Below are 26,876 nucleotides of genomic sequence, written 5' to 3'. Positions count from 1 at the left end.
TAACTATTAACTGTAATAAAGACTATGTATGCTTTCTTCCACTTAAGTTGAATACAACCATACATCCTAGAATTTAGTAAAATTAACTTTATAGATTAATTCAGCCACATTTATTGCACATTTACTATGTACCATACATACTTACTCTAGCAGGTGCTATCCAGAGATTATTAGGATGAGGTCTTTTTCCTTTAGGGGTTCTAATTTATTTAAAGAAAAGATAAATATATTTTAGAGATATACAGTGCATAATTTGAGGAAGGATTACTTCTGTTTGTGGATTAGAAAGCAAAGTCTTTGGTCATCTCCTCATCCTACATATTTTTCCTGAGCAGCTCCATCCTTGCCCATGGTTTCTATTGCTGTTTCTCAAATTTCTACTCATAACTATTTCCATTTAATTGCCAATTTGATATTTTTATCTGGATATTCTTCTGTATTATAGACTAAATATTTCTGTACTTGACTGAAACACTCCTACCCCTAAACAACACTTCAGAAACAGCTTTTCCTCTTTTAATGCCTATCACGATTAATATACCACTGTAGACACATGACTCCAGCAAACATTGGGAAGTCGTCCTTAACTTTTCTTTTGCTTTCATTATCTACACTCAGTTGGTTCCTAAATCTTAATAGATTTACTATGTACATATACCTCCTGATCCATTCCTTCCTTCCACTCTTGCTTTCCTGCCATTGAGTTCTTCAGCTTATTATTACCTTTGGCTTGAACTGTTGCCATAGTCTCCTAACTGCATCTCTGCCAACAGATTTGTGCCCTTTTAATCTCATCCAGGTTTCCAAGAAGTGGAATTCCTCATGTGAAAATCATATCATGTCATGTGAAAATGCCTCAGTTGCTTCCCTTCATCTTCACACACAAAAAAACTTTTGTTTATAAAAAATATTATAAGAGCAGGAGATTTTTATCAAAGGAAGACATAAATTTTGAAAAGCTGAAAGAAAAACAGACCTATGCAATATATCTAAACTTCTTAGCATGGCAAGCAAAGATATTTATGATCTGGCCCCTGCTGACTTCTCCAAATTAATCAGGAGAAGGGGAAGACCCCTTCTGATGCGGCCCCCAACACCCTACAGCCAGAGAACTCCACATGCACTATTGTCTTAGTGCAATGATGGTTTTCTCAACTCCAAACACGTACTTAGCTTCCAAGAGCCACCTACTGCATCTACTTGTAGAGCTTTCCTTGTTTCTTTAAAAAACTACCATTCCTTATACATATTCTGTCATAACCTTTTTTCAGCTTTTGTAATTAGTTGCTTGGTTGTCCCATTTTTTACTGTAAGACTGTGTAACACAGTGGCTGAAGGCATAGGTTCTGTACCCAGACTACTAACTTCTGACTTTGCTGCCTATATCCAGATGATCTTAGACACATTACTACTTTTCTTTGAGCATCAGTTTGTTTAGAGTATAATACATGTATCTGTATTATCTTCAACTTGAACATTATGTGAGAAAACCGATTTGAAGCCCTTAGCTCTAACATGAAGTGGATAAGAAGCCCCAGCCCTACTGGACAAGAAAATGTGACAGAGCACTGGCTTTGGAATCACATAATTCTTGATTCAGTCCTGGCTTGCAGTCCTGGTACTTATAGTGTGGCCTGGGTGTTACAACTTAACTGTTCTAAATCTCATGTTCCTTATCTGTTAAATAAGGGTCACGCTTCAAAAGGCCGTTGTAAGGGGTTTGTTGAGTGCCTAGTACGCATAGTGACTGCTTCACCACTGGGGTTAGCTTTAAGAAGAATGAAGACAGAAGAGCTAAGAAGTATTTTATGGTGTTTACTGCCTGTATTTATGTCAATGTATGATAGAACAGAGATGGCCCATCATTTTTTTAGGAATTATTTTTTATTTTTTGAACTCAGTATGAAGTATAGGGGTGGGCTGGGGAGAAAGAAAAGTGATGGAGCTACAATGAGAAAACAAGAAAGGGAGTGACATTCCCCTTCTGGTTATCTTAGAAAGTAAGCAAAATGGTCGTGGCAGAGGGGTAAAGGCAGCCTGCTTAGAGACCAACCAAGTAAGGTTTTGAGTCTGACCAGGAGATTGTTGTTTTCTGGTTAGAGCTCTTTTTAGGAACTTCTCACAGCTATAACCCCTAAGAACCAAGATATAGAAAAAATTTTTCTCAATTTTGAGAAAATCTAACATATCAAACTTCTTATATCCAAAATGTCCCACAAATGGCTATTATTTATTATACTAATTTCCACTTATAATCATTCAAACATTTGAGCATCTACTATGTTTGTGGCACGACAACTGGCACTAAAGTAGAAATGAAGTTTAATTCTCACCCCATGATACTTAGAATGAATGAATCCTGTACTGCACAGTTGCTTTAGATTACAGGTTTCCTAGTCCATTAAAAACACTTTTTGATTAAACTTTCTGGATCACTCCTCCCCTTTTTGGTATAAAAAGCTATGTAATTCTCTAATGTTAAATTATCTTGACCTTCGTCAAATATGAATACAATTGACCTAGGAAAATAATGCTGTATTTTGATGTTTATATTTTAGTGATAGACATACCTCAGCTCAGATTGAGAAGCACTGATTGACATCTGATTAAATCAGAGCTCCTTAACGTGATACACAAAAGCTCTCATTAATCTCATCCTCCTGCCTACTTCTCCAGCCTCACCTCCCCACTTCCCCCTGCTAACCACGTCAGAGTATTTGTTGCCTGTACAGTGTTGACCATTTTCTCATCTCTGGCTTTGCTTGTAGTGTACCTTCTTTCCGAAATGGTTTTGCTCTCTCTTTGACTCTCTTTTATACTCAACTCATAAGTCTCCTATAAGAAGCTGTCCCTCACCGCCACCATTCCTTATCATGGATAGGGCTGGTTCCTCTGATTCCTGCACGATTCCCATCACTGCACTTGCCACATAATTTCATAAGTACTGTGGTAAGTGCACCAGAAAATTCACCATACTTTGCCTTTGCATTTTCACATCTAGAACAACGCCAGGCACATATGGGAATATAAAGGTTTAAATAATGAAAAAAATTTAATTCCATGAGAGTTTTATTCAAACATATAACCTATATGAGACCAATTAAAATCATTTTTAAAGCATAATTTAAAGAAATAGGATTTTTGGGTTTTTGTAACAGTAGTTTCCTTTGTAATGCTGCCACCTAGCGTAGATGTGTTTAGAGATATCCCTTAGTAAAGAATTCTGGATTTTGGCTTAGTTTTGTTTAGTTTCTGTTTTTTTCAGCTATTTATCTGTTTATTTATTTTGGAATACACTATGGCAGATCTTGCCTTAAGGTATGACAACACAAACAGTATTAGTTTTATACATTTTTTAGGAGAAGGATATCTCCCCTGTGTGTTTTCTGGAGTTAGCTGGTTTTTTGGATACAGTGCATTATATAACTTTTGCTTGTGCCTCAGTTAGAAAGTCCTTTGAATCCTAAAGTCTGAGAAATCAAAGAACTTAACTCATGTTTTGCTCCCTGAAAAGGAGAGAATATTTATGTTTAGCATGGTGCTAAGAAGACAGCTTTCTTTTTCTCATGAAATGGGCTCCATTTCAGACTGTGGTTAGAGGACGTCATAAGATCTAGTCTCTGTTCTAAAGGAACTGCCAGGGAACCAGAATGGGTAAATGGATTATTTTCCAGTTCGTTTTCACTTTGATATCACAGTTTCATCTGAAATGAATTCCTATAATTTTATGTAATTTCAAAAACTAAGTACAAGAGTATCTACCCAAACCAACAAAATATGAATTTATTTAGTTCCTATATTAAAATTTTGTAGTAGATATTGATCCCCCAAAGTGTAAAGCCTTGCCTAGAGGAACTGTTATATAAAGAATCTGATTTAGTATACACACACACAAAAGGAATCTGGTTGTATGGTAGAATAATGTTATGGGTTTAGTCTATAATTTAAATTAAATGTCATTAACTACTTTTAAAGCTTTTATCATTTAATTTAGCAGACCTTCGTATCTATCTATTACATTAATTAACTGTCTTATTAGCAAAAGTGTGTACAATTAAACATGATAAAAATAGGTAACAGATAAAAGGGTTAAATAGCAGGATGAACCCTTAGGGCTTAAAGAAATGCATGGTGCTGCATTTAGTAACTGTAGAGTTACTATAGGTGAGATATAAGTTTATCTAAACAAAGAAGAATGCTCTTTATTTTTGAAAATTCAATTGTCCATAAGATTAAGGCATATCAGTTACTCTGGAGAAGCAAAATGTCCTTCATTAGTTAGTTTCTGTCATTTTTATTCTTACTTACATTTTTTATTTAACAGAATTACAGAATTGATGGGATACGAGCCAGAAGAACTTTTGGGCCGCTCAATTTATGAATATTATCATGCTTTGGACTCTGATCATCTGACCAAAACTCATCATGATAGTAAGTATAGATATTCTAATTATTTAACTCTTGCAATTTCTACTGTTTGGTTATATATCTAACTTTTTGGTTAAAATTAACCAGTCTTCCTAGACCACACATTTTAATAAACCACTTCATAAGTGATCTGGGTCATTAAATCTTTGTTTTGTATTTATTGTAACCAATACCAGTTAACGCAGAATCATTTAATGATATATAAAACTACCCTGGCATTTTACAAAATCTAAAAAATATGTATCATAGAATATAGCATCATTTTCAGAATTCTTACCTAAGTATTCAGAACGGTTAGCACAAAGAACGCACTGAGAAAATAACTGTTCAGTGAATCAATGAATGCAAATATGATCAACATCATGCACTAGTTAGTGGAAACAGGTACACTTGACGTAAGACATAATGCTCAGTTTTACTCATATGAATGTTATTTGAGGATCCCATGATAAGTAAAACTTTGGAATTTCTCAATTGCCTGTTTAATCTGTACCTAAACATGACTTCCCAGTGTGATTGGGAATGCCTGAATGTCACTGAGTTAGCATGATTAGCCTTGAACTGCAAAACGGGCCTAAGTCCAGAGTCAGGGTCCCAATACTCATGATGATATCATTGTTACTATTTATCTAGTACTTTCTCCCAAATCAATAATTAAGATTGCCTAAATTGCCAGAAGACTTCAGCATGATATCAACTGAGATTCAAATATGCTAGCACATCTATTTGAAGCATCTTTGGTTCTCTGGAAACTACAGCAGGAATTTAAGGAAATGATAGCAGTGCCACTTTGTTGAATGTTCTCTGTGGAATCAGGGTTATTCATTCTCTAATATTTCTGATACTTTCAACCTGTAAGTAGTTAAAGGAATTTTAGTCGCTGCTGTCCCTCATCCCTGGCTTTCATCTTATTTAAAGTGAAGGTTGGCAGGAAAGGAGTTTATTGGGGGGATTAGAAGAATGAAATAGGTACATTTTCAGCTATCCTGGGGTGTTTTCTCTGTCTCTCAATTTAAACAGTTAAAACTGATTCTATTAAACATTTCTCCTTTTTTCTAAAACAATGATCAACATTCAGCATCTATTCATTCGATTAAAAATTCAAAGTTATTTTCTCTACATGACTCTTTTCCTTTTCACTCCTAGTGTTTACTAAAGGACAAGTCACCACAGGACAGTACAGGATGCTTGCCAAAAGAGGTGGCTATGTCTGGGTTGAAACTCAAGCAACTGTCATATATAACACTAAGAACTCTCAACCACAGTGCATTGTATGTGTAAATTATGTTGTGAGGTAAGCTTGGAAAATAAATATTTGGGGGGAACAAGTAGTAAGTCTTTGAATACTCTCTTTTCTTTTATAGAAAGATTATAAATGTTCACTGAATTTTATTTTATTTTCACATTTCTACCTAATTATGGTTTTCAGTATTCTGACCTGAGTTTCTAGGCCAGCTATTTTAGTGATTCCACTAATTACCATCAGTAGCTATTCATCCCCATCCTTTTTTATTCCCATTTTTTAAAAGACTTTGAAAAAAATACCAGATCTCCTATGGATTAATTTGTTCTAGTCATACAGCTATCAGCATAAACTATCTCAAGGCAGCTATGTTATTTTTATAAGAAGAATTCTGGCCCTGGAATAGTTAGGTTTGTATCATACCTCTGTCCCTCATTAGCTCCATGACTTGGGGAAGTCTCCTTACTTCTCTGAATTTCATCCATTTAGGAATCCTTGCCTCAAAAGGTTAAAATGAGGATTAACTGAAATTCTACGTGAAATTACTGTAAAAGGCTGTATGTGTGACACATGGCTCGTGTGTATTCATGAACTCTTCTCTTAGATGATTGGCTTGTGAATATTATGGATATCATAAACTAATCTTTCATTTGATCTATTTCAGTAAGCAATTGCCCACTTCTAGTCCATCTTCTACATTACCACCAGGCTGAGTTTTCTTGCATGGATATCTGATCATCTCATTTTCCTTAGAGTTGTTTTAAAGATCCCTTTATCACCCCCAAAATAAACCCTTGCCTACTTGCGTAGCATCATTTGTCATTATTTTCTGTACTCCCATGCTTTTGTAGATTTAGCCTTCTTTCTAAAATCTGTGGCCACCCCTCTCTTAGGAAGACTTTCATCATTTGGTTTTTATTTTTGCCACTTCTGACACCATCCTTTAATGTTTTAAAATTAGGCAAAAGAGTTCTTTTGTGACCTTCCCATTATATAAGAATCACCCACTTGGAATGTCCTTCTTTTCCCCTATCCCAGTCTGTCTAACAGATCCTACTTGAGTCCAAGTTTCAGCTTACTGGCCTCTGTGACACAAACCTTCTCCATTTTAGCAACTATCACTTTGTATTTCAGTTGTTTGCACACATACTTTCACAATGGGTTTTAAACTTCCTGAGGGCAAGGGTTAGATATTTTAAACTTTGTATCCTCAGTTCATTTCACATAGTAAACACTTAATGTTTGTTGATTAAAGGAGCAATAAAATTAAGCCAAACATGAAGATGGAGCTGTTGTTCATCATCTCTCTTCAACTCTATCCTGTAGGTGGTATCACCAGATCATTTTCTTACCACCAAGGAAAAAACAGTGCCCCTCTTAGAAGGACCTTTGTCATTTATATATCGTTATATTCTAGGGCCATCCTTAGGTCATGCTTCATATATGAATGTCAAAGAGTTCTTCTGTGCCAATATCCTTACATGTGGGCACAAAAGATCTGCTTATCGTCCTACATGTACTTGACTGTTACATTTCTTTGTCACCACCAATCTTCTCAAAGGAATAGCTGAAGTTTCTTAATTGAAATTAGTCAAATACCTGAATTATCTTGTATTGTGAATTTTAATAGGTCTTTATTTCATATTGGTATTTTAAACCCTGAATGTGACCAGGTAGGCATGAGAGATGTTTTAAGGCATCTTAAAATGTTCCTTTCCATAAAACAGAATTTTGAATTTTTTTGAGAGACAAGGCCATTTCAGAGTCCTTCTCCCCCCCACATTGTGTCAAGTGCTCATTTAAGAATTACTAATCTCTCTTTTTTGACAGTGGTATTATTCAGCACGACTTGATTTTCTCCCTTCAACAAACAGAATGTGTCCTCAAACCAGTTGAATCTTCAGACATGAAAATGACTCAGCTATTCACCAAAGTTGAATCAGAAGATACAAGTAGTCTCTTTGATAAACTTAAGAAGGAACCTGATGCTTTAACTTTGCTGGCCCCAGCTGCTGGAGACACAATCATATCTTTAGATTTTGGCAGCAATGGTGGGTCTTTAGTTATTTTGTTAATTGCCTAAACTATGTTAATTGCCTAAACTTTAACATTTTTTGTTGGTAATCATTTGGACATTGTGGTCTTTGCCCCTGTAATTTCTCAGCATTCCTGCTTTTGCACATTGTTGGAAATTGTGCTTCAAAGTGTTTTTAAGGTATTTCTTTTTCCCACTTTTAATTGTTCACTTTTAATAAGCTCTGCTATTTCTATAGCCTACTGTCATATTTTTTCACAAGTTAGCAGGTATACTGCAGTAGGCATAAGTTGCATTAAAGGATAAATAAGCAGTCATACCAGAAATCAAACATTGAAAAAGAAAACTGTAATTTCAAACTATGTTAAATTTTAATGAATAAAAGGTATGAAAAGGTTGGAATTGAAGGAGTTTTTATGCTATATAGATTATAGAAGTTGTCAGTAGTGGATTGGAAAGAACTTAGACTTATGGTTATACCATAATATCTGCAGACTTTCGGATTAAGTAAAATTTGGTAACATTTTTGTTACTTGAGTGAACTAGATAAACCTTTTGTAAAAGGGGGCATACATTTCTGTATATGTTGAAATCTAGATAGTCTTTAAATTGACTAATTTTTTCCCCTACAGACACAGAAACTGATGAACAACAACTTGAGGAAGTTCCATTGTATAATGATGTAATGCTCCCCTCATCCAATGAGAAATTACAGAATATAAATTTGGCAATGTCTCCATTACCTGCCTCTGAAACTCCAAAGCCACTTAGAAGTAGTGCTGACCCTGCACTCAATCAGGAAGTTGCATTAAAGTTAGAACCAAATCCAGAGTCACTGGAACTTTCTTTCACCATGCCCCAGATTCAAGATCAGCCAGCTAGTCCTTCTGATGGAAGCACCAGACAAAGTTCACCTGAGGTAGGTGTCATGATAGAACAAGAAAAGGATAACTTACAGATTTTAATGTTTAGGGACATATATATAAATTTGAACCACATGTCATAGTTTTGTTTCTATGAATTTTAGCACTTTTAAAATTACTACAAAAGCTATGCCTGACTTAGACCTCAGTCCATGTTTTAGGCTCAAAGACAGTCAGGAACATGGGAATGAGCTGCCTTAACATAAGGCAAAAGGTAAAACATATGTTGCTCCTGTGTGTATTTATATCAGTAGGATAAAAAAAGTCTTGAACTTAGATATCCACAGAGAACAATACTGTGTGCCTATGAATGATCTAAGCCCATTCATATTACCCTTTGAGTTGGAGAATTATCCAGTGGCAAAGGGCTTATTATTAGCAAGGCTTAAAAGGGAAAGGACTCTAAGCTCTTTGCCCAATTTAGCACAATTTCCATCACTATTTTGACATTCTGGATAAGAGTAACATGAAAGTCTCACCAAGTCTTACTCAGAAAAATTACTTAGTAACTTTTTAATTCAAGTTCTGTCTTGATACTAGTTTTTCTATAAACAATAAAAATAGTCTTTAAGGGCTAGGCTAGGCCAAGACTGAAGGTATCATATAGGGCTCTATTTCTCAATCTAGAATGATTTGATTTCAGAGCTTCCTATGTCTAAAAACATGCTCATGAGTACGGCAGCTCAGATTTGAATATTATGACTTGATAAATGAGGCTCAAATAAGCCTAAAAAAAGTGGTATATTATTTTACATTAAATATTTACTGACTCAAACTGGCAAGCTAAAAGTAGGAGATTTGACATCTCATAGCCTTCTAGAAAATATATCCTACTCTCTGGTTGCTCAGTTTGCCTAGCACAAAAATGTTCGAGTCATTTTGTTTTTAATCCATAAAAAGTAAATCTAACAAAAATGTTAAGATGAGGGAAGCAAAAGTTTATGCTTAGAATACATAGCTATAGTTTTTTGGTTAGAATTCTTGCTGAAAACTAAACTAGTACTGCATTCATTAAGGTGAATACAAGTAAAGAACTTAAGTCTCCAGCCCTATCCTCGCCTGCCCCCCAGAGTAGCTGTGAGATTTTTAGGTAGATCACCACAGCAGTATGGCCTCTCATTACACAGATTCCAGTGAGTATATCATCTGGTTATTGGCCAGTTAGGTACCATTTGGGAGTTGAATTATTAGGTGAGTTTTATTCTTTAGAATAAGCAGATAAATGCATCTTTTAATCTTATAAATGCTGTTATATTACATAAAGTTAGAAATGGATGTATTGACAGAATTATAAGTGTAAGCTCAAAAAATCTCATTTCTCACTAGTTAGATAAAATTCGATAGAAGAGACAGACTTTGTTGTGTATTCTCTGAGATTAGGTTTTCACATTCTAACAACCAGCAAAACATTTATGTAAGCTTCTTCAGGGAAAAGTAAATATATTAATTCTTTTTACAGCCTAACAGTCCCAGTGAATATTGTTTTGATGTGGATAGTGATATGGTCAATGAATTCAAGTTGGAATTGGTAGAGAAACTTTTTGCTGAAGACACGGAAGCAAAGAATCCATTTTCCACTCAGGTATATGAACTTGTTTATTATATATATTATTCAAAACTGGCTTTGGGTTTAACTTGTTTTTCTTTTATATGGTGTGGCCATTGTAAAAACTCATGTATTTGTTGTTTTAAAGGACACTGATTTAGACTTGGAGATGTTAGCTCCTTATATCCCAATGGATGATGACTTCCAGTTACGTTCCTTCGACCAGTTGTCACCATTGGAAAGCAGTTCTACTACTCCTCAAAGTGCGAGCACAATTACAGTATTCCAGCCGACTCAAATGCAGGAACCTCCTATAACCACCAACACTACCACAGCCACCACTGATGAATTAAAAACAGTGACAAAAGATGGTATGGAAGACATTAAAATATTGATTGCATTTCCATCTCCTCCCCACGTACCTAAAGAAACTACTTGTGCCACAACATCACCATATAGTGACACTGGAAGTCGGACAGCCTCACCAAACAGAGCAGGAAAAGGAGTCATAGAACAGACAGAAAAATCTCATCCAAGAAGCCCTAATGTGTTATCTGTCGCTTTGAGTCAAAGGTATTTATATGTAACATTAAAGTTATAGTTTGTTATTTTTGAGGAAACATGTATGATGGTAAATTATTTCTAAATGTAGCAAACTTTCTGATTTATATGCTTTAAGGAACATAAAATTGACGTACAAATTCTGAACTTAAAACAAGCACTCAAAAAACCATTTCTAAATTAGCTTGTGTATTACTTTATAGTCATATCACTTATCTAAATGTAGGAGTAGAAGGGTCTTCTAATACCTCTAAAAATAAAATCCAGCCAGTAAGTTCTGTAAATGTACAAAAATTGGCCCAGTTTCTTGTAATTGCTTAAATCAGACTCATTAACTATCCTTACTTGCCTCCATAGCTTGGAGCTCTTTTTAAGCTTAGCTGAAAAAAAACCTTTCCAACTTAAGGGTATTTCCAGTTCTCCAATCCAAATTGAACTTGATGGTCTTCAGTCCTCAGTATTCAATATAGATATTTATAAGCATTTAAAAAAAATTGATGTATAGTTATAAATTGCTTTTATTTTTCCTTTTTATTTATAGAACACTAGCTATATCATAGGTTAAATATTTTTTAAAAGCTATAACAAGAATCTAAGCATGTGTCATGGCATTGCTTCTATGGAGCTAGTTTGAGCAAACATATGGACACTATCCAAATTTTAAGTTATAATTTTTGTGTATAATTTGTAATAGGATTTGACACATTTAAAATTTAGGCTGTAGTCAGAGGAAACAAGTTAGTGGAGCAGTGTGTGGAGGAGAGGAATGATTCCTCTACAGTGCCTAGACTGAGTCAGATATCAATAGCAATAGGAAAAAGCACTGCCATAGCCAGAGCTTATGGCTTTATTCTCCTGCCCTGCATCACTGCTTTGACCTAGAATGCTAGGAGAGGCCTTTTCCCAGAGCTAGGAAAAGATCTTAGAGCTTTAAATTATCAAAGAAGTATTTAACATTATTGTTTTACTATTATCACCAACCGACTTTAGAGCTCCTTTGGGAGGTGACAGTGCCTCGGGCATTTCTGTGTTACTAATACTTAACTCAGTACCTAACATGTAGCACTTGCTTCAATAAATGGTTATTAGATGGAGAGAAGAATGAACACAGCAGTAGAATTGGCAGTGATCTGTAATTTTCAGTTACAGCTACAGAGAACCATGGGCTGTTTGGTTTTCTGAATAACTACGTACTTGTCAAAACCAAAGTCCAACAAACATCTAGTCATTTTAGCAATTTTTTTTACATTAGTTCCGATATAGTATGTACTAAACACTTTATGAACTTAACCATTCAGAACTATATGGAGGCTTTTTCTTTACTACCTCTGTAGGTAATTTGCAAAATCAAAGTGCTACGGTAAACCAGACAATTTGCAGCTTTTAGAGCAAAGATTAAAAATAAACCATTAAAAGTACTACTACTAAGATGATATTTACATGATAGACTGAGTTACGCTTAATAGAGGTAACATTTATATAAAAATTTAAAAATCTGCCTGTCTATATATTGACGGTTTCATAGAATTTTTTAAAAATACAAAACAAGACTGCATGTAGGAGAGCCGTTAGAGTAGTACATCCCTTACCCATATGCCATTCTCAACTAGATGGGACAGCAAGGAGCTATTGTGATTATGTTGGGGGTGGGCGGGCGGTTCTTGAAAAGGCGAAACAGATATAACAAAATCGATGTACTTGACACATAAAACAGTTCTTCACTATTTAGTATTAATTTTAGATGCAGATCAAGTTTGATAACCAGATCAATACTGAGGGCAAAATGGCTTAGTGGGAGGATCACTGGGAAGGAGACTGGGTATCAGGAGACCTGCAGTGTACTTCCATATCTGCAGCTAATTAGCAACAGAGCAAGTTACCTAACAAGCCTCAGGTTTCTCATTTATAGAATGTGTATTATATTACCTGTATTATCTTGGGGATTGGAGTGAAGCTACAGTGAACTAATGAACATGCAATGTTTTATAAACTGAAAGCGTAACACAAATGTGAAATTAATCTTTTATTACAGTAGTCCCAAGAATATCTGTGTATTAGGTGGGATGAAAGGCCAATATTTAACTCTTTGACATCAATTTAGTTCTGTTCAGTTCTATTTTCTAAATAGGGAAATGCATATTTTAGGAAATTTTGTTTTAAAAAATGAACTTGGGCTTTCAAGGTAATAAACTTTAGTAATCAGGACGGTTCTCTTATGTATAACATTATATTCCTTAATGTTGGAAAATAGGCATTACATATTTCATTTTAGAAAAGTAACTGGATATTTTTTAAATAAATAAAACAACCATATTTTTATTAAAAAATATTTTTCAGAACTACTGTTCCTGAGGAAGAACTAAGTCCAAAGATACTAGCTTTGCAGAATGCTCAGAGAAAGCGAAAAATAGAACATGATGGCTCACTTTTTCAAGCAGTAGGAATTGTAAGTGTGACAGTATGTTTGCTTTTCTATTCTAGCTAATGTGCTATTTCTAAGTTAGATATATAGGTAACTCCTTGTATCTTCCAAATACTAATGTTACATTTTCAGAAGTTATACATTGTTTTTTTTCACTTGTACACACTCTTTCTTAAAAATACAAACATTTAATGAATCCAGTCTTGGTGTAAAAATTCCAAACACTAGAGATGTATTTTGAGTAAGTACAGTTCTCCCCTCATTCCACACCCAGTGTCACCACCAAGTCTCTTTCTCTTCCCTTTAGGTTACTTTCCCTTCTTACCCACAGAACAGTCAGTGCTGGTGTAATCCATACTGATATTTTCAGACCAAATTAACAGGAAAGCATTTACACACGTAGCTGTCATAATGACCGGCAAATGAATTCACCGGTAGTATGAAGTAGTATGAAGAAAAAGAATTTAAAATAACTTAGGGCAGTATTTAAGAATCTTGCCCACATATTGTTAGCAAACTTACACTGATTTCAAAGTTTTGACTTAAAAAAAATTCAACATAGTAAAATTGAAATAACTTTACTGTTTTTAGGGAACATTATTACAGCAACCAGATGATCGTGCAACTACTACATCACTTTCTTGGAAACGTGTAAAAGGATGCAAATCTAGTGAACAGAATGGAATGGAGCAAAAGACAATTATTTTAATACCCTCTGGTTAGTTTATTCTTTCTGCCCTTGAACATCACAAAGAGAATTAAAATATATGAAACTTTTATTTAGGAGCTTTACTCCAATTGAGAGTGATTTTCACTCCTTAGCAGGATTAAAAAGTAAGGTTGCATTTTATTTGATCAGTAATAGCTATTTCAAGATGGAACTATGAATTTTTAGTAATTATCTTTGATCTGAGTCTGTGTGCTATCAATATTGAATAGAAGCTGAAGCTTGCACATTTTAATGCCTTTTTCTAAATTGGTTTATCACGCCTTTGTGCCTTCAAGGTACCTTTAAACATTTGTGACATAGCACCAGTAACAATTTTTTGCACTTTCTTGTTTACACGATTGTGGTTTTGCCTAATAGACTAAAACCCTTCTAGCGCTTATTGGCCTTATTTTCCCCAATACCTAGTGCGTAGTGGCTGTTTAATAATATTCATGGATTAGATGAATAAATACTTAAGCATCTTTGTTTTTCAGATTTAGCATGTAGACTGCTGGGGCAATCAATGGATGAGAGTGGATTACCACAGCTGACCAGTTATGATTGTGAAGTTAATGCTCCTATACAAGGCAGCAGAAACCTACTGCAGGGTGAAGAATTACTCAGAGCTTTGGATCAAGTTAACTGAGCTTTTTCATAATCTCATTCCTTTTTTTGGACACTGGTGGCTCATTACCTAAAGCAGTCTATTTATATTTTCTATATCTAATTTTAGAAGCCTGGCTACAAATACTGCACAAACTTGGTTAGTTCAATTTTGATCCCCTTTCTACTTAATTTACATTAATGCTCTTTTTTAGTATGTTCCTTAATGCCAGATCACACACAGCACATTTTCACAGTTCTTTGGTATTTAAACCATTGCATTGCAGTAGCATCATTTTTAAAATGCACCTTTTTATTTATTTATTTTGGGCTAGGGAGTTTGTCCCTTATCGAATTATTTTTAATAAGATGCCAATGTAATTTTTTTTTAAGAAGGCAAGTAACCTTTCATCATGATGAGTTTGAAAAATTTTTACTCAGTTTTTTCACATTTTACATAAACAGTAATGATTTGCCAGCAGTACATGGTAGCCACAATTGCACAATATATTTTCTTAAAAAAATACCAGCAGTTACTCATGCAATATATTCTGCATTTATAAAACTAGTTTTTAAGAAGAAATTTTTTTTGGCCTATGAAATTATTAAACCTGGAACATGACATTGTTAATCATATAATAATGATTCTTAAATGCTTGTATGGTTTATTATTTAAATGGGTAAAGCCATTTACATGATATAGAAAGATATGCATATATCTGGAAGGTATGTGGCATTTATTTGGATAAAATTCTCAATTCAGAGAAATGATCTGATGTTTCTGTAGTCACTTTGCCAGCTCAAAAGAAAACAATACCCTATCTGTAGTTGTGGAAGTTTATGCTAATATTGTGTAATTGATATTAAACCTAAATGTTCTGCCCACCATGTTGGTATAAAGGTATTTTGAGCAGATTGTGAACAAGAAAAAAATCATGCTTTGTTAGCAAAATTGCCTAGTATGTTAATTTGCTCGAAATTTGATGTTTGGTTTTATGCACTTTGTCGCTATTAACATCATTCTGTTTTCATATAGATTTCAATAATTGAGTAATTTTAGAAAAGCATTATTTTAGAAATATATAGTTGTCACAGTAAACATCTTGTTTTTCTATGTGCATTGTACAAATTTTTCATTCCTTTTGCTCTTTGTGGTTGGATCTAACACTAACTGTATTGTTTTGTTACATCAAATAAACATCTTCTGTGGACCAGGCCCCCTTTGATCGGCTTTTATGTTAAAATAATATTTGCTTTAACACCTCCAACTCATAATATTGTTTACCAACAGTTTAAGTATTTTATGAATATTACATTACTCTTGTTTATTTCTACATTTATCGTATTGCCATCACCTTAAGTTATACTGTGTCCCTAAATGTAATGTTAAATAATAACAAACGGTAATGTTCCACTGTGAAAAGTATGCTTTTAGAAAAGAAACTTGTCATTTATGAACCTTTAATTTATTAAAGTAAAACAAAATTTTAATGTTCTAATATGAATGGGATGAATGAAGCAAATCCTGAACATTATAGTTACATAATGTTGTATGGGCTAGAAAGTTCCTCTGAAGCAGCGGTCCCCAGCCTTTTTGGCACCAGGGAACGGTTTCGTGGAAGACAGTTATTCCACGGTTGGGGGGTGGGGGATGGTTTCGGATGATTCAAGCGCATTACATTTATTGTGCCCTTTATTTCTATTATTATTACATTGTAATATATAATGAAATAATTATGCAACTCACCATAATGCTGACAGGAGGAGGAGCTCGGGTGGTAATGCTAGCGATGGGGCGCGGCTATAAATACAGATGAAGCTTCGCTCGCTCACCTGCCGCTCACCTCCTGTTGTGGGCCCGGTTCCAAACAGGCCACAGACTGGTACCAGTTTGTGGCCCAGGGGTTGGGGACCCCTGCTCTAAAGATCTCCGATCTATTGTCACTCACAGATAAAGAAATTTAGACCTCAAATGATAAAGGATTTGTCCAAGCCTTAAAGGTAATAGTGGCAGACCGAAGATTTAAACTTAGGTCTTCCGACTCTAATATGAAACTAGAAAAACGTTGCTTTGTTTTTGTCTTAATGATACTGTATATTTAAAATTTTTTAAATAGCTTTTTTCCCTATATTTTTAAAATGAAATAGCGTTATTTCTTTTATGATTGTAAAAGTAATACATTCCTACTTAAAATTTAAAAAATCAGACAGCACAAAAAGATATAATAAGAGATAGTGAATCCCTGCTCCTAGAAGTAACAGCAAATTATTTTTATGGACAAATTACATAGGCAGTGCCAGAGCCTTAGGCCCTGTATCCTGAGGTTAGAGGAACAAAATATCCTGGACAAAATTAAGCCACAGATCTTAGGAGGCTGTTTTTATCTTAGAATGAAGAAAATCTGATTACAGTTACATGAAAATATGGGAACAAAAGTTTACAATATTAAGACTCAACCTAAGTTTTTAGGGGCATATTTCACTGCAAATACTATGATCCAAAGTGCTTCTGCATTTAATTACAGATAGTACTAGAGGTGGTATTTTAGAATAAAGTAGTTGCTTAATATTCCCGGGTTGAAATTTAAAATTCTGCTCATTTTGTTAGCAAATTAACTTAAGCTGAAATCTAGAAGTTGATCGTTTTCAATTATTAGTTAATGGTCAGATCTGTAATGACCACGAGTAGGAAAATGACTTGTGGAGCAATGATTTAGATGAGAAAGCCACTTTAAAGGATGGTAAAGCTGGGAGAAAACAAGTATCCACCCCTTGGTCATTCAGAAAATAAGTCCCCTGGAGTGCTTGAAGCTGTTTTAAATAGCAGAACCAGCCTTTCCTCCCAGCATTGTGCCAGCCTCTTTGAGACCGTAACAAATGTCTTTATAATGCCTTGAGCCAAGTATAGCTCTACCCCAGCAGCTACAGTCCTGTATTGTCTCCCTTCCTGATGAATGCCTATACTTCTTCCTCTGGCGGTGCTGTGAGTGAATGACCACAGTATTATTTTCACATCTGAAAAAAGTATGGCAAAGGAGCTTAGTGTATTTTGTTCATTTGTTCTAAGCCTCACTATTAACTCTGGAACTGAAAAAGATTTCCCCAGGGAGCCTACCATTGGTAGGTACAACTTCTTTTAGATTAGGAGTTAAAATGAATCTAATGCTAGACTTTGTGCTAAGCATTTTGCATGTTATCTCACAATCTTCAAAAAAACACTATGAAATAGTACCTGTATCTCATTTTGTAGATGAGAAAACAGTCTTGGAGAGATGGCCTATGATTCAGAGTGTCTGAGCTGGTGAAGTGCTAGCCAGTCCAGTAGAACCTTACCCCTTTTCCCATTAACTGTTTAAATGGCAAATAGAAAGCAATGAGGGTGTAGGGAACTGAGAGTGGTTGTCCCTTGATGGTAATGAAATCATAGAGGACACTGAGGGGATGTTCTATGAGAGGAATGGCAAGGCAAATGGAAATGAATAAAAGAGGTGTTCTGGTGCTATTTAGTGGGTTTTGAGTTTGAGCTAGAGATTTTGGTGTGTGGTTACGGAGACATTAACTCAGGTAAATGAGGTGGTATATGAAATGCATGTTGATAAACTATAAAAGGCCAGATGAATATATGATATGGTTCTGTCAGCGCTGTTCGATTTAATAGCATGCTAGACACGTTTATTTTCTTACAAGTTTGTATTAACCTCACAACTACCATTCTAAAGTTTGATTTCCCCCTACAACCTCTAAAATGGAAAAATGATGAACTTAAAGTTACTGGCTTTGCAGAAACGTCAACATTCCAAAAGTTCAAATTTCCAATGTAGCAACGTCAAAAACAAGTTGCAAATAATACAAAATCTTTTTCTTTTTAACGGTGTTTGGTTAAATAAAACCTTTGCAAACATGTTGCTATGTAGAACCAACAAAAATGTAAAAAAAATTTTACTGGGGTGTTTTTTAAGTCTGCCACTAACCACTTTGCTCATATTTCCTCCCTTTAAATAGCGCTGAGCCTGTTGTCCCAGATCATTTTACAGAGAAGTAGTTCAATCTGTAGGATGTGAAATGAAAGTCTCCCTGTAAAACAAAAACTACACCTTACCTCTACCCTCCTATGAACACCTTCGGAGCTTTGTTGTGTTCACATCTTTAAGAGGTTTGGACATAATTTTTATTCTTACCTGTAGTGGACGGCATTATCCAAGACGCTGCTCAGACACCCGATCTCCTTGTACTATTTAATTTCTTTTATTCCTTTGTCTTGGCTCCATTCCGGCACGGAGAGGAAAGACAGGTGCCTGAGAGCGGCAGTGATCAGACCCTCAGCGGGGAGAACAGCAAGGATGCGGAAGGGACCGGCACCACTTCTGGCCCTGGCGCCCTGGTGCCTACATGATGACGATGTGAAATGTGAGCCGCCCGGAGAAACTTCTCCAAACCCCGCCCGCCGCGCTTCAGGCCACGCCCCAGTACGTGCTGGGGCTCAGCACCGCAGCCCCAGCCCCGCCCGCGGCCGGGGACTGGGGGCCGGCGCGAGGCGGCAGGAGTGGCGCGTGTGGCTGCTGCTCCGGGCTCCCGCCTACGTGTGGGAGCGCATGTGGAGGCACCGCCCCGCCCGGCTTTAGAATGCGCGCGCGCGCGGACGGAAGGGCTGGCGGGGGCTCGTGGGCCCCGCGCTGCCCTTTGTCTTCCGTGATCTGCTCGATTCGCCTGCCGGCCCTTACTGAAACTTGGCTGTTTTGGATGTTGGAGTTTGCGGGGCGGGGGGAGATTTGAGGGAAGGAGAAGTGAAGTGTTGCTGTAGGTAGAGCTGTCTTCCGAACTCCCAAGCAGATGCTTTGGAGTGTTAAGCTGTGCTCTGTAGAACAGAGAAATGTCGAGGGGTCGCCTAACAGATTGCGTAACTACGCAACAGTTTAAAAAGATTAGTCCTATCTACTAATCTTATCAAAAACAGAGACGTTGTGTGTACATTTCAACATATTACCCCTAAGGCACTCAAAGGCTTCGTTTATTTTAAATAAAGCACTTTGAGATATGCTTGATTAAGTAATTAAATGGAAACTAGCTGCCCTGGGTGGGTTTTTATTGTTGTTTTGTTTTGTTTTTTTCTGCTTGTCGTGTTTTTTGAATTTATTGTGTGTCTGCACCCTGAGAATCCTTTGGGAGAAGATAATCTTTTTGGAAAGAAGGGAGGTGAGTTTGGAAAACAAAAGCTTGGGGCATTAAATTTAGTCTCCTGTAATTAGGTTATGATTGCGCAGTTTGTTGTAAAGTACGGAGCCAGGTATTGTTTAGAATAAATAACCTCGCTTTTGTATATACACAGCTGACTACATCTTATATTTTATTTTAAATTGTTTTTTTTCAGGAAAATCCATTGTTCATGTTTTCTCAAATAGAATTTCCTACAAAGTAGGACATTAAAAATTCTCTTTTAACATTTAAAACAAGTGGCCGAGGTGTTCTAAATATTTTTTTCCTAATAAAAACTGAACTGTAGCCTCAGTCACCATGTTTGTACTTAATTAGGTGTTATTTAGGGAGAATACTACAACTCTTTTGGTCTTATGGATGCTTAATAAATCATTGTAAACTGGTGATTCTTCACGGAGGAGAGCAGGCCAGGGGATTGGAGGAGTAGGGTTCTTTAATGTTAATCACAAAAGCATTTTTTAAAATTGAGAAACATCATATATAGCCTGACAAGTAGTCTAGGACGCTGTTAAGTCATATTTTTTAGAGATCTTTGAAATATTAAAACATGAAACATTTTTATGTAGAGATCCTTTCCATATATTTCTGGATAATATTACTGGCTCTTTAAAATGGCTTTTTTTTTTTTTAATGGTTCCACACACAACTGCTTATGACATACTCTAATAGGAGTACTGGACAAGCTTTGGGGTAAGCCATTATAAGCTGTTGCCTAATTCTCCAGCCTACTGGTAGAGTATTTAAAGCAAAAACCTAACTGAAGTAAGCTACGAACATCGCAAATTAGAGAGCAGCCAGCACAGCCTGGGTAGATGCTTTTCCTCTTTGTAGGCAAATGCAACTGCAGGTATTTGCCATCCCTGTGAACTTCACCTTTAGTCCTTCTGCTTTCTTACTTCTCTTTCTTTTTTTCAATGTTCTGTGCTCATTTATGCATGTCTTATCTCCCCTACCAAACTCTTAGTTCCTTCAGAGTGAGGTTCCTATCTGATTCATCTTTGATTTTTCCTAAAACCTTGCACTCTGCTTGCACAAGGACAACTCACATGATTGAAGGTAGGAGAGGATCTTGTGTGACAGAGACCAGAGAAGAAATGATCAGAGGAATGGAATGGGGAAAACAGGACCATTTTCTAGCTTTTCCAATGAAATCCATTTATTCAAAGAACAATTACCGAGGGTTGACTGAGTCTAAGATGTTTGTGATGTTTTGAATGTTTGTGGTCCCTCAGAATTCATATGTAGAAACCTTACCTCCAAGATGGTAACAGTATTCAGAGGTGGGGACTTTGGGAGGTGATTAGGTCATGAGGGTGGAGCCTTCATGAATGGGATTTGTGCCCTTGTTGATGAGGCTCCAGAGAGCTCCATCGCCCCTTTGGCCAAGTGAGTATACAATGAGAAGTTAGGAATCTGCAACCAAGAATAGGGCTCTCACCAGCTAGCACTAACCGTGATAGTATTCTGGTCTTGGACTTCCAGACTCTAGAACCATGAAGAGTAAACTACCCAGTTTATGGTGTTTTGTTTTAGCAGCTTGAACAGACTAAGACAGGGTTATTCTGAGACCTGTAGGTGATAGAAATATTCTAGAATGTGGTGCCTGCTATCAATGGGTTAATTCCCATTCTACGAGGTTCTAACACGTTCAGCTATAATTGGGTAAACACAAGTGAAGTTTGTATTGGTCATTAAAGATGTTCTAAGTCATCATTACCTTACCTAGAGTTATTACCAAGGTAATATAACTCATTATCATCATCATTACCTAGAGTTACCTCTAGCTTGATAGTCCATGTCCAGGCCAGACTGCTCCCCACAGGCACGTCAAGTTTGGCCTCTCAAAAACTAACTCCCCATATTACTCAGCCATAAAAAGAAATGAAATTGAGTTATTTGTAGTGAGGTGGATGGACCTAGAGTCTGTCATACAGAGTGCAGTAAGTCAGAAAGAGAAAAACAAATACCATATGCTAACACATATATATGGAATCTTAAAAAAAATGGTTATGAAGAACCTAGGGACAGGACAAGAATAAAGACGCAGATGTAGAGAATGGACTTGAGGACACAGGGTGGGGAAAAGGGTAAGCTGGGACGAAGTGAGAGAGTAGCATGGACATATATACACTACCAATTGTAAAATAGATAGCTAGTGGGAAGCAGCCGCATAGCACAGGGAGATCAGCTCGGTGCTTTGTGACCACCTAGAGGGGTGGGATAGGGGAGGTGGGAGGGAGACGCAAGAGGGAGGAGATGTGCAGATATATGTATATGTATAGCTGATTCACTTTGTTATACAGCAGAAACTAACACACCACTGTAAAGCAATTATACTCCAATAAAGATGTTAAAAAATAAATTAAAATGATGAAAAAAAGTAAAATCCTAAAAAAAGCAAGAACTAACTCCTCATATGCCCTCCAAATGGCTCTTCCTCTTGCATCACCTGCTCAGTGAATGGCGCCACCCAGTCTCCAAAATCGGAGCCCTAGACAAAACTTGTCACTTTTACCCTTATCCACCACAACCAGTCTGATGCTGTCCTTTTCTTAAATGTTCATTATGGAAACTTTTGACCATGCACAAAAGTAAAGAGAATAGTATAATGATGTCAAAGTGTCTCTGCAGTTTGGGTTCTTGGGGAAGTAGACTCCAAGATGGAGATTGCAGGACATTTATCAGGGAGTGTTTTAAGGAAAAACACATGGACAGGAAAAAGCAGAAGTGGGCAGAGGGAGAAACTGAGCTGAGATGCAGTCCCAGCAGAGGCTTTCAGCAGCCACATGGGAGGTGTGGACCTGGGATAGCCCTTGAGAAGGGTACCAAGTTACAGAGAGGGCTGAGGCCCCTACAGTGATCAGTCATTGAATGTGGGCTGCCCTGAGAAGAAATGACCTTTAATGAGGGCGCTTTTCTTCCGCTGAGACAACCCCCAAGCAGGACTGACAGCTGAGGACCACCTGCTGCTGCACTCCCAGCAGCCAGAAGAGTAAGTCATTCCTGAGACATCTGGGTGCCTTATCCAGCATCAGCCGCAGTACCAGCTTCAAAAATCTCAACTCGTGGCTTTTTTCATCAGTACCTTTACGCATCCCTCCCTTCCCCACCCATTATTTTGAAGCAAATTCTAGACATCATATAATTTCATTTGTAAATAATTCAGTATGTATCTCTAAAAATTATATTCTTTTTTTTGACATACCGCAATACTATTATTACACCTAAAACTTTAACAGTAATGCTTTAGTGTTATCAAATTGTCAAAGTAAGTGACAGAGTCTTTTTTTTTTTCTAGGTATTTAATTTACACCATTCTCTACATGTCCACTAATACAGCCTCATCCTTTCTTGCCTGGGTTTCCTCTACCTCCCCTGTTATCTGCCCCATCCCTGCTGCACTGCACTGTTGCTAAACCAATCTTCCTAAAACAAAACTATGGTTATGTTATTTCCATACTTAAAAATTCTGAATGTAAAATAGTAATTGTCCTTGAGGGGTGGAGTATCAGAAGACTGTTACTACTAATAAATTCTGTATCTTTATAATATTGTATAGGAAATACGATTACTTCTGTTAACAGAAAACAGATATTTAAAAATATTCATAGCTATTGATTGTCTTTAGCTGATAGTTCAAATGCTTTTATATTTGGTATTAAGTCCAAAAGTGAGGGTCTGATACACACACACAGGAACACCAGACCTCTAGACCAGAGAACAGACCATTTATTATTCATAGAGCTTGTTAATTCTGGTTCCCTGGTGCCCCAATTCCCCACAGGCTACACAGTGAGGGCCAGATATTCACCTGTATGTGCAGCAGGCTTTGTACTACAAGAGAGGAACCCTCAAATTATGAGACTTGGCGCTTACATGCAGCAGCTGGCACATCTGCCCATCTAAGGAATGTAAACAAATTTCTCTGTGGTGAGGGGAGGAAGGAGGGTCTCTGTCTTTCCTTTACAGCCTTGAAATGCAAGCAAATGGCTCCAGGGGAGATAAGTCTCTAAACCTCTTCAGAGTTTTCTGTCTTTAGGACTTATATTCAAGCATCTTCACTCAGAAGGCTCAGAATGTACAAGAACACTAAGAATTTCGGGGCGGGGGGGCGGGAATCTCCCAGCACAAAGCATTCCAGACCTTGGGATCTCCTGCCTATTTTTCCAAATACTACAACTTCTTTCTTCTGCATCCAGTGCTGCAGTGATAAAACTTCCTAACATTCTCTCTTCCTCTTTGCGCATTTGCAGTTGCTTTTTTTCTGCATCAGCAGCACTCTTCCTATTTTCATCTTCATCTTCTTAATTCTTTCCCTGATTTTTCACAATTCAGTTCTACTTTAGAAAGCTTATCCTCTCAGGGACTGGTTAGGAGTTTCTCCTAGGTGTTCCCATGTTGTGCTGTGCTCACCTCATTCATGTTTATCACACTAAAATGTTAATTATCTTCTTGAGGTGAGTTGTTCTACATTAGATGGTAGAAAACCTGAGTAGCCTTTAAATGCATCCCCAGGAAAATGGCAGTATGAGGAGCCCTATGGACTTACTACCCCGTGAAACAACGATAACTTGTGAAAATTTTAGACAACAACAATTTAAAGTTTCTTGAAATCGTTTGAAGGGAATACAGCAGATGAAGAAACATTTATTCAAGAAAACCTACTAAATCTTGGTAGGAACAGCAAGAGTCAGTGGCACCTGAGCCATGACCTGCTGCCTCCCCCACCCTGCTCAGTATGACAAAAGCTCCACCCTGGGCGGGCATGGCCAAGAAGGTGGAGCTCACTCTTCCCCCAGATCTTAGTAAAAATGCTATGGATCTCCCTGGGAGAGCCAAGCTGCCAGCATTTCTCATCCTCCTTAGCTTCATGTTGCAAACGTTAAATTAGAGATAAGTACGTCCTGCAGGTTGGAGAGATTAGGAACTCCTTTCTTCCTTTCAGACACTGTTCATAGGACAGAGGCCGTATCCCAGATCCAGGAGGCTATGAGTGCTGAGACCCCAGCCACCCTCGCCCCAGCTCACACAGCTCACATGGGGGTTCCATGCCAGGAGAGGCAGTTTGAGAGGCAGAAGCTAATGCCCCCTTCCAGAACCCTGCTTATAAAGCAGGGGTATCACTCTGAAAGACATGGCACACAGTCCCCGTTCCCAGCTTGAGCATTGGCTCAGAGATTTTGCCCAGGGGGAGAGAAAAGTCCACTAAAACAGAGAACTCTGAAGTTCTCCCCAGAGGAACTGATTTTATTTGGAAGAGTGTGAGAAAATTCAAACTTCAAGGTGCTCTTGAAAACAATGCATATTTTGGTGGCAAGTAATTAAGAGGAGGCTGGTAGCTCCATGCAGCAAGAAGCTAAACCGCAGACCAGCTAGTTTACCAGAGACAGCCCGAGAAAGAGACAACTAAGAAGAGCCCTCTGGGATCAGAACAAACCTCAAGACTGCATTCAATGGCCATCTCTGCAAAGGAACCTAAACATAATTGAACTCTGAAGCAGTTCATGCCCCAGGACATTGTCAAAAGCAGTAGAACATTGTCAAAAGCAGTAGAACAATCAGCTGGCATTTAGTGGAGTCTACTAGCTGGGTGTGATACCAAAAGAGGCAGACAACTTAACAGAAAGACCAGGGCAAGAGACAGTCAAAGAGAGCCCTGCTAAAACCACTATCATCACACTGTGGCTGTGTGCATAGGCTCAGGGAATTGATCCACATGCAGGAAACATTATAAAACTTTATTGATGATGCTAAAGATTACTTAAATACTTATAGGATAGGGAGACTCAGTATGATAAAAATGTTATCCTTCTCAAAGTGACATGGATTTAATGCAATTCAATCAAAATCCCAATGGTACTATTAGAGAAATTTGACAAGTTCAATTTAAAATTTATATGAAAAAGCAAAGGTCCAAGAACAGTCAACATACTCTGGAAGAAATATAGCAGAGGGAGGAACACTCCCAAACTCATTCTACAAGGCTACCATCACCCTGATACCAAAACCAGACAAAGATGTCACAAAGAAAGGAAACTACATGCCAATACCACTGCTGAACATATATGCAAAAATCCTCAACAAAATACTAGCAAACAGAATCCAACAGCACATTAAAAGGATCATACACTATGATCAGGTGGGGTTTATCCCAGGAATGCAAGGATTCTTCAATATACACAAATCAATCAGTGTGATAAACCATATTAACAAATTGAAGGAGAAAAACCATATGATCATCTCAATAGATGCAGAGAAAGCTTTTGACAAAATTCAACACCCATTTATGATAAAAACCCTCCAGAAAGTAGGCATAGAGGGAACTTACCTCAACATAATAAAGGCCATATATGACAAACCCACAGCCAACATCATTCTCAATGGTGAAAAACTGAAACCATTTCCTCTAAGATCAGGAACAAGACAAGGCTTTCCATTCTCACCACTATTATTCAACATAGTTTTGGAAGTTTTAGCCACAGCAATCAGAGAAGAAAAAGAAATAAAAGGAATCCAAATTGGAAAAGAAGAAGTAAAGCTGTCACTGTTTGCAGACATGATACTGACATGATACTATACATAGAGAATCCTAAAGGTGCTACCAGAAAAATTCTAGAGCTAATCAATGAATTTGGTAAAGTAGCAGGTTACAAAATAATGCACAGAAATCTCTTGCATTCCTATACACTAATGATGAAAAATCTGAAAGAGAAATTAAGGAAACACTCCCATTTACCAGTGCAACAAAAAGAATAAAATACATAGGAATAAACCTACCTAAGAAGACAAAAGACCTGTATGCAGAAAACTATAAGACACTGAGGAAAGAAATTAAAGATGATACCAACAGATGGAGAGATATACCATGTTCTTGGATTGGAAGAATCAACATCGTGAAAATGAATATACTACCCAAAGCAATCTACAGATTCAATGCAATCCCTATCAAACTACCAATGGCATTTTTCACAGAACTAGAACAAAAAATTTCACCAATTGTATGGAGACACAAAAGACCCCAAATAAGCAAAGCAATCTTGAGAAAGAAAAACGGAGCTGGAGGAATCAGGCTCCGGGACTTCAGACTATACTACAAAGTTGCAGTAATCAAGATGGTATGGTACTGGCACAAAAACAGAAACATAGATCAATGGAACAGGATAGAAAGCCCATCAATAAACCCACACACATA

At 37.0% G+C, this 26,876-nt stretch overlaps 1 protein-coding gene and 1 long non-coding RNA gene across 3 annotated transcripts in view; one reads left to right on the top strand and one right to left on the bottom strand.

The window, feature by feature from the left end:
• The window catches only part of HIF1A (hypoxia inducible factor 1 subunit alpha), a 41,433-nt gene extending 25,747 nt beyond the window's left edge, over positions 1-15,686 (top strand). For both annotated transcript variants that reach the window (XM_019923093.3, XM_019923097.3), the window contains 9 exons: positions 4,325-4,431; positions 5,575-5,722; positions 7,502-7,722; positions 8,339-8,625; positions 10,089-10,211; positions 10,324-10,748; positions 13,074-13,182; positions 13,750-13,876; positions 14,362-15,686. In XM_019923093.3, coding sequence (XP_019778652.1) covers positions 4,325-4,431; positions 5,575-5,722; positions 7,502-7,722; positions 8,339-8,625; positions 10,089-10,211; positions 10,324-10,748; positions 13,074-13,182; positions 13,750-13,876; positions 14,362-14,513 — 1,699 coding nt within the window. In that variant the 3' untranslated portion in view covers positions 14,514-15,686. The remainder of the gene's footprint in view (positions 1-4,324; positions 4,432-5,574; positions 5,723-7,501; positions 7,723-8,338; positions 8,626-10,088; positions 10,212-10,323; positions 10,749-13,073; positions 13,183-13,749; positions 13,877-14,361) is intronic.
• LOC109547910 (uncharacterized) overlaps positions 1-18,906 on the bottom strand; it is a 34,716-nt gene extending 15,810 nt beyond the window's left edge. Inside the window, exons 1-2 of the long non-coding RNA XR_002173903.3 lie at positions 18,649-18,906; positions 146-200 (exon numbers count right to left, since the gene is read on the bottom strand). This is a non-coding gene — a long non-coding RNA (uncharacterized lncRNA). The remainder of the gene's footprint in view (positions 1-145; positions 201-18,648) is intronic.
• Positions 18,907-26,876: the final 7,970 nt, after the last annotated feature.

Source organism: Tursiops truncatus, chromosome 2 (genome assembly GCF_011762595.2).
Source record: "Tursiops truncatus isolate mTurTru1 chromosome 2, mTurTru1.mat.Y, whole genome shotgun sequence".
NCBI lineage: Eukaryota > Metazoa > Chordata > Mammalia > Artiodactyla > Delphinidae > Tursiops > Tursiops truncatus.
This window is presented reverse-complemented; position numbering and strand designations above follow the sequence as displayed.